The sequence below is a fragment of the Marmota marmota genome, unplaced genomic scaffold (assembly GCF_001458135.2).
Source record: "Marmota marmota marmota unplaced genomic scaffold, marMar, whole genome shotgun sequence".
Taxonomy (NCBI): domain Eukaryota; kingdom Metazoa; phylum Chordata; class Mammalia; order Rodentia; family Sciuridae; genus Marmota; species Marmota marmota.
The window spans coordinates 62,509,193-62,520,472 of NW_026000174.1; the positions used below are offsets into that span (position 1 = coordinate 62,509,193).

Below are 11,280 nucleotides of genomic sequence, written 5' to 3' on the forward strand. Positions count from 1 at the left end.
ATTGAGGTCTTATTTAAAGGCAGAGACCGCACCTGAAGGATAACTGGTAGAAATATCAATGGTACCATCAAGGCCTGTTTCAAAAAAGACCATAGGACTCACCTGTGGAAACACTCCAGCCAACTCCTTTGTTTTAGAGAGGCAGGAATGGAAGAAAGGAGTGAACCCCAATGGGAATTATAGGAATGATTGAAACTCAGGCTGAAGGACACAACCAATAGCCTTGATACTTTCTCAGGCTTGTTTAACATAGATTTTGATCAATGCTCATACCCAAAACCCATGTAAGCCCCCAAGTTAGCAAGTCGATGCTGTCTGCATTGCAGGAGTTCTGTCTTTTCTCACCTAAATAAATGCTACTTCATTTTACTCTTGCCTTCCCTTTTTGTCCATGGATTTTATTCCTCAAATCTGCAAGACAAGAACCCAAAAGGAAATTGGCAAAGTGGGAAATCTAGTCCCATCTCAAAACTGAGTTTCATTACTACTTGGATTCTCCTAACCTTGCAAATCCTTGCTTTAATCATCCAATAGATAGACATAAAATATGTAAGACAAATACATGCTTGGGGAAGACACCATAGGGGATACACCCAGGATCACTTTTATATTCTCTTCCCTGATTTTCTGATTTATAATTGTAATTTTGGCTCCCAGGAGAAAAGGCCAAGACTATGTTAAGGGCTTCTTAGTGTCTTCCAGAATGGTAAATCATCACTCACAGCTGAGGAGGCAAGAGGTTTATAAACCCTGCAGAGGCCCGACTACCTTGGTTTCTTGCTTGTTGCAATACCTGGGACTGAGACTTGAAGTGACAATGAAGCTCTCAGGCGTGCTAGGAGGGCTTCTTATGCTTTTTGTGTCCGTTAAGGGTCTTGCTGATTGTAAGTAACCGAGAGAATTCCAGAGGTGGCAATTTCAAGCAGTGGGGGTGCTTTTAAAGCATACTGTTGACTTTTGGGTTTTGTTTCGTATCATCTGGTGATCAGTTGCTAAAACACTGCTAGGTTGCAGTAAGCTAGGGTTTTGACCACCTGTCTTCAGCACAGTTCTTCCTTTGAATCTATCCCCTGAGCTGATCTCAAGATATTTTTCTCCACACTTTCAAAAAATTTCCAAGTTCATAATTTCTTTTGTCTAGAGACTGGCTAGTCTCTGTGCAGAATATAAAATACTTGCACTGACTGGCAAAATCAGGAGAGATTGCCAGGTCCCCTGGAGAGAAAATTCCTTAGGTCTGCATGTTCTAGCCATGTGTTAGGAAGTTTGGTCAGAGAGTAGTCAGCTGTTTTCAGCTGTAAATGATTCCTTTTTAGAGTTGAGACTCTGAATAGATTTTGCATTGGTTTTAATTCTGCTCTGCCACTTAGCAGTTATGTAAGGGCATAAGTTTATTCATCTGTAAGTATGGGATAATAACTTGAATTCATAGAGACACAATAAGTATGACTCAGACCAAAATTTGTTAGCAGTCATAAAAGTTATTGAGGTAACCGAAATATTATTTATCTTATAATTCTTTGTTCAACTTGGGATTGATTTATTTTATTTTATTGTATGTGTTTGTGTGTGTGTATGTGTGTGTGTGTATGAAACCCAGGGCTCTACCATTGAGCTATATCTGGAGTCCTTTTTATTTTGTGATAGGGTGTTGCTAAGTTCCCCAAGCTGACTTCAAACTTGCGATCTTCCTGCCTCAGCTTCCCCAGTCACTGGGATTACTGGCATGTACCATTGCACCTGGCAATTTTAGAATTCTTTGGTTTCATCTAGTTATCAGGCAGGTAATATTAGCAGGCTCCAACACTGTAACTGAAAAATTTAAATAGGAGCACATGATAAATTTTCACTTGTGTGTAACCAATTATAAAAGCTCTTCCTTTCCTATTTCAGGTCTAGATCTGTTACAATGGGAAATATTTCAAAAACATATTCATGAGACCTACTGGTAAAATTTGAATGCTTTCTTAAACCCCGGGGGAGGGGGTCGGATCTTTGGCTTAGAACATCTCAGTAAATAACTCTCCTAAGATTTTTCCATATTCTGATGAAGAAACTGAGTCACAGAGATGAAGTATTTGATCCAATATCTTACAATGGGAAAATATACAAATAGAAAACATTTTCACTCTGTAGTTGAGAATTCAACCAAGTTGAACAGGCTGAAAATTTCCCAAGCTGTTGTTGGGGGACACACATGTTATATAATATTTTCCCCTTTTTGTTATTTTCTTTCAACAGTGACTGTCACCTGTTCTGCTTCCTGGCTCCTGGTCAAAGTTAGACGAACACCTATAATAAATGACCTGCAACCTCAGTCAAATGAGCTCTACCTTGGGTATGGCTGCCCTGTGAACATAGTCAAGGAGGACTTCTTCCAGTTCCTTTATCTTCTAGCTTTTTGTGGCATCAGGGTTTATGTAAGGGCATTTGTTTATTTATTTTTAAAAACAATTTGGATACCTTTCTTGGACCATGTTAACAGAGTTATTAAGACTGTGTCTAAAGACTAATGAATCCCTGAAAAATATCTAAAGGCAGAAATCACACTACACAGTCTGAAGGCATTCTACAGGATTAATATTCCTTAAATAGAATTATTTTTAGACCCTGTTTTTTTGCTTAAATGCAATATCTTTTAAAATACTTGCTTTTCCTGAAGATTCAGTCTTTTTTGAAATGAGAAAACTATAATTTTCCTCCTTTATGTTAACTTGTGGCTGTGACTGGTAATGACAGTTTGGTTTTTCCCTTTTGGAACCACACCTGCACCACTCCTGGTATAAATGATTTTGTGGACTTAATTAATTATTTGATGTTGTTTATAAAATATAATTTATAAAAAATCAAATAATTAATGATTATAATTATAAAGCACACACAAAATGAATTATCTTCCTGGTCTCCCACTCCTGTTGTATATCACTATACCCATTCTTCTGTTCCTCCTTCTCCTCCCACCCCCCTCCCTATTCCCTTTCTTCTACTCTATTGGTCTACCTTCCACTCATTTATTTTTATTTTATTTTTTTAATATATATATATTTTTAGTTGTTGATGGGCCTGTATTTTATTCATTTATTTATAATGTGGTGCTGAGACTCAAAGCCACTGCCTCAGACATGCCAGGCAAGTGCTCTACCACTGACCCACAACCCCAGTGCCCTCTACTCATTAAAAAAAATTTTTTTTTTGGTAGATGGACAGCATGTTTTTATTTTATTTATTTTTATGTGGCACTGAGGATTGAACCCAGTGCCTCACCCGTGCAAGACAAGTACTCTTCCACTGAGCTACAGCCCCAGTCCCACTCATTTATTTTTGATTGGTGCTTTATAGTTATACTTAAAGGTAGAATTCAATGTGGTATATTTATACATGCATATAGCATAATTTCGTCAAATTCATTCTACATTTCTTCCCCTTTCCTGTCCCTCCTCCTTTCCTCTCCATCTAAGAGCAAATAATATATTCTTCAATTATTTTAGGATCACAAACTACTGGCTAAAACTGAGCTGTTGAAACTTAATTGTCAATTGATTTTTTTTCTCTCTCTCAATTTATATTCTTTCCACAGTAGAAGAGAAATACAGAACTTGTAATTTTAAAAAAACTATATATTCCTTTACCTCCTCTCTTGCCTCTGCTAGAATGATTTTATGTTCTCTGTGATAAAATCTAACCTGAAGGAAACATTTACTTTGGAACAGTTCTTCAATCCCCTCTTCTTTTGTTGTTGTTGACTTAAAATTTCAACTGACATATAGGGTCTATCAGGTTATATTTCCCCTGTATTGATTGATGAGAAGAATCAGTCTTTTCTGAAATTAGAAAACTTTAATTTTCCTCCTTTATGTTAATTTGTGGCTGTGATTGGTAATGACAGTTTGTTTTTCCCTTTTGGAACCACACCTGCACCACTCCTGATATAAATGATTTTGGGGGGACTGATTCTATTCTTGGCTTTGGGTGCATGGCCCCATCATTTCTTGGCTTCTCTTCCTTAGTACCTAAAACAATGCTCAGCACACGGTAAGCACTCAACTTAGCACATGGCGGACTCAATTACCAAGTGTAATTGTTGGTTAGTAAAATGTAGGAACTCAAATATTTGGGAAACAAACGAAGAGTCCATGCCAATTTTCACTTTAGAAAATCATGTTAGGTCACCTGGAACCTTTCTAGGATATTTGCTGGGACATCTTGGAGAAGACTCTCTCTTTCTCACTGATACCATAGATAGGTAATTTTTAAGCAGATAGGTGCTGAGATTTCCATTTGTCACCCAGGAAGGGAGAAACTCCCTGGGGCAGCGAAAAAGGAAATTCAGAGAAAGGAAAAGATATGAAGTTGTAAGAGCAGGAGGAGGAACAGGTATTTGGTAATGTGACTTGTATTCTATTATCTTCCTATTTATTGTATCACAAGACCCCAGGACTCACATATTCCTGTTTGTGAGAACTCCAAGTTAAAATGAACTTCCTTAATGTATAATAAACATTTCCTGTTTAATGCTCAACACTAAAAGTTTTTAACATGGACATTTTATTTGCTTTTGGATGATATGAGGTACCAGCAAGCACTCTTGAATACCATAGTTTCTAGATGCTAAATGGAATGTTTAAAGATGAATCATGTAAAATATTGACTGTATCTGAATGCATAGAAGAGTTGAGTATGTCATTTTTTAAAAAAAATATTCTAATACATGACAGCAGAATGCTCTTCGATTCATTGTACACAAATGGAGCACAATTTTTCACTTCAGAGAAGTATGCAAAGTAGGGTCACGCCATTCTTGCAATCATACGTGTATCTAGGGTAATGATGTCCCTCTCATTCCACCATCTTTCCTATTCCCCTACCCCCTCCTCTTCTATCCCCCAACCACTTTGCCCAATGCAAAGTTCCTCCACTTCTCCCCATTATGGATTAGCATCCACTTATCAGAGAAAACATTTGGCCTTTGGTTTTTTGGGATTGGCTTCCTTTGCTTAGCATGATATTCTCTAATTGAATGTGTGATTTTTGATAGTTGTTTTTCAATTCTAGGATGTAAGTATTCTAAACTGTAGCATTTAATTAGAGCATACTGATTGTTTTTCACTCAATGGAATTCATCCCTCTGAAGGTAAATAAATGAGTAAAGTTCTTATTTCAATTGTTTGTTCTCAGAAATATTTTTAACACATTCAACAAAAATAAGGTCTAAAGTTAGTAGCTTTAGATTACCAATGGTCAAATCCTGTCAGCTTCTGTTGTTTGTATAGTAAATTTTTTTAAATATAATTTTTAGTTGTAGTTGGATCTTTATTTTACTTATTTATTTTTATGTGGTGCTGAGGATTCAACCCAGTGCCTTGCAGGTGCTAGGCGAGTGCTCTACTGCTGAGCCACAATCCCAGCCCTGTATAGTAAGTTTTACCGGAACAAGGTCACTTTCATTTAGTTATTACGTATGTCTGCTTTCATGCTAACAAAGGCAGAAGAATGGGTATAGTGATATACAGTATGGTCTGCAAAGACTATTTTTTAAGCCCATTTTAGAAAACATTCGCCAACTCCTGTTTTATATTATCTCTATTTTGAAAATAGGCAGGATGTAAGTTTTCAAATATTTAACTAGAAGTCACACTCAGTAACTTAGTTCTGCCTCAGTCAGATTCTGATTCTTAAAATGTGATGAGCAAATTTGTCTATGCAGACTCACTGTCAAACAAATAAATTCCTTAGACTATGCCAGGAACTATTTTTTTTCTGTAGACAGAATTATATTTATTTATCATCTTATACAGTTTGTATAATAATATGAGATCACTTGATGGTTGTTTGATCTCTCGAAAGTGAATATATAGTAAAATACATTTATCTCAAATATCTGTAACTAAAAGGCAGAGCATCAGATAAATGCATGTATAAGAAATATATAAATTATGTGTTTTCTACTGAAGAAAAACAATTAGATAAATACATATTACCTAAAAAATTAGGCATATATTATGCTGGGAACTATTAATGTCTGCTACAAACATATTTTGTCACTTATTCTGTTCTATTTTATCTTGTACTTATATCTACTTTATTTCATAAGCTAAACATGATTATTACCTTGTTTTTCATATGCTGCATTTTAAAAATTGAATTTGAAACCATTAAAATGAGATATGATTAAAAAAACTGAAGTTATATTCTTTATACCTTTAGGAATACCCATTAGCAATCCTCATTGAAAGTTCAATCACATATGATCCGGTGCATTTAGATTTCATTGGCCAAATCCCAATATCATGCTACATTCAAAGGTAAGTGTAGTAGATCACTGAGATTAAGGTTATCTGACATTGTCTTTGGCCACCCAGGTCTGATCAGAGTAAAATTATTGCATAGTACACTGAAGTTGAGCATTGGGCCTGATTTGATCTATACAATTCTGGTTAGTTAAGTGAGTAGATCTAAAAAAAAAAAATCAGTTGATTCTGTCAATAAATAGATGATACTCAGTCAGTTGGTATATGGCTGATCTACAATCATCAAAGAGATGATACTAGAGAGGTTCTGTTGTCAAACTTTCCATTTATGAGATGTTCCTTGTCTCCAAAAATTTAATTAAAACAGTGCTCAAATCTATATATTTGTTTTTTATTTTGTTCAGAAAGTTTCCAATAAATTTGGTGATGAAAATACGAGGTAATAGTAGTCGTGAATCCAGAAGGCCGGTGGGACAGAAATGCTCACTGTCATGTGAAGTCGAACACTTGGAAAACCTTCCGAGAACATTATCTAGGTGAGAGTATTTTGAATTAGTGCCATAAGTGTCTACATTGGTGAAAATAGGTATTGGTTTGTTAAATGACATACACCATACTTTGTATACCAGATACTCGGGAGATTTTAGTTCAGGATTGTTGAAATCATGTATTCTTACGGTTATTAGGTATATGTTTCATTAACATTTTTCATTCTTTCGAACAAACTTTTATAATTGCAACCTTGAGAGCCATTTTGTATTATCAATCTACGCCTGCAAAAAAAAAAAAAAAAATCTTTGGCATCTATAGCATAAATATGGAATAGGATTGTGAATTTCCATGAAGATGGTAACTGATATGTTTGCCAACTCTTAATCAGCTTTTTGTTCTAGAAGAATTTAAATGCCAAAATTGAACACTCCTCTTAAATCAGTCATAAGAATTATTCCTTGGACTTTAGTTATGTCAGAAGGACAGACCTTTATTTTTTTTCCAATGTATCAGCTGACACTCATAATTTAAAACTTGAGATACGGTGGCCATGTAAAGTTTATAAACACTGGTTAACAACTGAGAACTTACCAGATAATAGCATGTGCTTTATTTCTCTCTCTCCCTCATCTCTCTCTCTATATATATCACTATATGTAAAATATAATAATCTCTCTTTATATATATGAGTGTATATATGCATATATATATATATATAATGTATATCATATAGTAGATCTATTACGAACTTATATACTGTTGTTTGTGTGTGGGTCTACATATATATATATATATTTATATGTAACCTATTATACTTGAATCATCAGAATATTGTAATGGCTTCAGGGATTTCAAATTGTTGGCTTCTCCCCCCCTGTGAGGCCTGAGGGCCTCAGTGGGTCTGAGGTCATATAATAGTTTCTCATCAGCACTTTGTGACTGTTTCTTTTCCTTCCTTTTCAGGGACATTTTTCCCTTGTTGGATCCTAAAAACTACATTCCCTTCTGTTAAGTGTAGGAATCAAGCTGTAATTGCTGGACTGTGAAGTAACCTAACCATGGTGCTCAGGCTGCCTGAGGATCTCACCGCCTCTGACAAGTTGGCTAAATGCCCATAGATATCCTCTTTTACCATTTTCAACATGATCCTTTTAAATGACATGCTTCCTACACTGGCCATATTTATGAAGTCTTTAGGTGGGAAAAATGGCCTTCCCTGTTTTTAAACTTGCAACAAAGGCAATTTTTTAAAAATAAAGTTTTGCTGTTCTTAATAGTTATTTCTTTTCTTCTTCCTTCTTTCTTTTTTTTTTTTTTTTTGTGGTGCTGGGGATTGAACCCAGGGCCTTGTGCATGTGAGTCAAACACTCTGCCAACTGAGCTATATCCCCAGCCCCTTTAATAGTTATTTCTATTTTGTGAAAAAAAGCTTAAGTCCAGAGTCACAGGGCACTTTCAAGTGTGAGGCAACTGCCTTTTATGAACAGGTTGGCTCATCATAATCTGTTCTAGGTGGCAATTGAATAATATACCGTAATCTAATTTTCCAGTTAATCCCCATTTCACTTCTTTCTAATGATATGTATAAAATAAAATCAGAATTCCCTTTTATAAATGCTTTTTAAATTAACATGTATTAACTATACATATTGATGGGTTCAGTATGTTGTTTTAACACATTTTTACACTGTGCACTGATCCAAACCCAGCCCTCCTTTATCCACCCATTCTCCCTTCTCACTCTCTAGTAATCACTATTCTACCATCAGGTCGACTTTTTTAGTTTCCACAAACGAGTGAGAACATGTGGTACTCATCTTTCTGTGTTTGGCTTAGTTCACGTAATGTCTATCTGTTCCAACCATTTTGCTGCAAATGACAGGATTTCATTCTTTATGAATAAATAAATATTCCCTTGTGTATATAGCCCATTTTTCCCCTCCTTTCTTCCCAAATCCAGGGTTGCTTGGTCACTGGAAGATACCTGCAGGCCTCCCACCTTTTTAAAGTTTTGAGACAGGGTCTTGCTAAATTGCCAAGGCTGGCCTTAAATTTCCATTCTTCCTACCTCAGCCTCCCAAATTGCTGGAATTACAGGTGTGTACCACTGAGCCCAGCTGGTCACTAGGATTTCTTCTTTTGAGATGTGTCTATTCAGGTTATTTATTTGCCCATTATTTAATTGGATTACTTTTTTGTTAATTCTTTGAATTCCTTATATATTCTGGATAGGATTCTTTTATTAGATGTAGAGTTGTCAGATATCTTCTCCCATTAATATAGGATATTTCTCCACGCTGTTGGTTTCATGTGTTATTCAGAAGCCTTTTAGTTTAATATAATCCCATTTGTCTATTTTTACCTTTGTTTTCTGTGCCTTTGGGATCCTGTTCAAAAATTATTTCCTATACCAATGTCTTAAAGTGTTTCCCCTCCAGACTCTTCTTGATAGCTAATTCAGAAAACGGACTATTCAGTTTTTCCTATCTTTTCTGTTACCCTGCATCCCTTTCCTTTTTCTATGTCAGTCATTTCAAGTCAGTTTGACAAATTAGTTTCATCCATCTTACTCATGAAAAGCCTAGAATTTACAGAGGACATAAAATTCCATTCATGTTCTTTACAATTTATTGTTCCACACCTAAAGTAAATCTTCTTTATCCAAATGCTTTTACTTTAGAAGTAGTGGATTAACTACTAGCATTTGAAAAAATGTGAGGCACTGTTGGGACTGTAGATATGTTTTATTCCAAGGCCGCAGCCCCCTGAGTCTTTCCATAGGCCTTTGTTATGTGCAGGCCAAACAAAGAAGGCCCAGTGCCAAGGGTTAGCTAAGTGAGCACATGCTCATTAGCAGATATTTAAAACCTTGAGTACAGATGCTGAATCGGGGTGTTCATGACTTGAATGCACACTAAATCATAGCAAGCTGGAATTCTCAGGGAGCCTAACCATAGTATCTTGTCCTGCCTTATATCTCACTAAAGTACCCAGGCTACACTTGAACTTGTATTCCTACTGCCTCAGCCTCCCAAACTGCTGGGATTATAGGTGTGCTCCACCCGGTCCAGCCACAATATACTATCAAGTACCTGGTGAAGCTTTTGTAATCAGAGATTAGTCCCCCTGGTTAAATATTTATTTATTTATTTTTAAATTTTCTATCCTTCCTTTAGTTAACCAGCCAATAACAGGGTAGGGCCCTGCCTCATAATTTCCGTGATATAAGGGACCTGAGGCCAGGCAGATTCTAGGACCAGCAAAAATATAGGCCACTCTGTAGCAATGATTAAGAACATGGGTTAATAGTACTGAAATCCAACCACAAAGCTTAACAAAGCCAACTGCGTTTCTTTCAGTACCAGGAATGAAAAAGGGGCCCAGGAACAGTGGCACATACCTATAAACTCAGTAATTGGGGAAGCTGAGGTAGGAGGATACCAAATTTGTGGCCAGTTTTAGCAACTTAGCAAGACCTTGTCTCAAAATGGGGATGTAGATTAGTGCTAAAGTTTCCCTGGGTTCAATCCCCAGTATATGAAAAAAAGAGGGGGTATCTTCACATTAAGAAAATAATAAAATAACATGAGCAGTTTTATTCCAGTAAATCTGAAGTGTTATGTGATATTTGACAAAGGCTCTGCAATACATCAATCACTGAAAGGACAATTCTGGAATCATTTTTTAAAAATCGATAATCTTATAGCTATTAAATGAATTATCAAAAATCCTTTCATAAATCAGATTTCAGGTTCAGATGGCTTCATTTATTCTTCCAAACATTGAAGAAGACGATCGTTTCAGTCTAAATCAAAATCTTCAAACAAATTAAGAGAAAATAATTATTACCTAACTTTAGGAAGCTAGGACAATCTTGTTAATAAAACTTGATTAAGAGGAATTAGAGAAGAATATAGCAAGTCATTTTTATCAATTTATATACACATATATATATATAATTTTGTTTATTAAGCTTAATTTTTTTTATTTGTAGATGGACACAATGCCTTTATTAATTTTTTTATGTGGTGCTGAGAATCGAACCTAGTGCCTCAGACATGCTAGGTAAGTGCTCTGCCACTGAGCCACACCCCCCAGTTCTTGTTAAGTTTTAAACAAAATATTGGAAAACCCATCCAGAAAAATGTAAACAAAAATAATGCATAACTAATTTGGTTTACCTCAATAATGAAACTTGGACTAAATATTGGAGAAATTTTTAGTATTTCTTCATGGTATCAGATTAACGGAAGAAAGAGTCATCTCAGTAGATGCAGTGAACATATTCGACAAAATTCATCAATGGTGATAAAAGTGAACAAACAACACAAAGAAACGTCCTTAATTTGGAAAAATCTAAAATACCCTATACCAAAAAAAAAAACAAACCTGGCCTAGACAGCAAGTCCCCCACTCCATGTCTTCCATGAGCTTACAATGGTGCCTGGTATATGTGTTAACATTTGTCTGTTGGAATATTGTTAGATGCAGGGTAGGCTGAACTAAGTTGTCTGCAGGACAGGCTGAAAGAATATTAGCT

General features: G+C 35.7%; 1 protein-coding gene across 1 annotated transcript; it reads left to right on the forward strand.

Moving 5' to 3' along the window:
• The first annotated feature begins 817 nt into the window (after positions 1-817).
• Oosp4a (oocyte secreted protein family member 4A) lies at positions 818-6,788 on the forward strand. Its single transcript, XM_048788236.1, has 4 exons — positions 818-884; positions 2,242-2,420; positions 6,205-6,302; positions 6,653-6,788. The coding sequence occupies exons 1-4, from the start codon at positions 818-820 to the stop codon at positions 6,786-6,788; spliced, it is 480 nt and encodes a 159-aa protein (XP_048644193.1).
• The last annotated feature ends 4,492 nt before the right edge of the window (positions 6,789-11,280 follow it).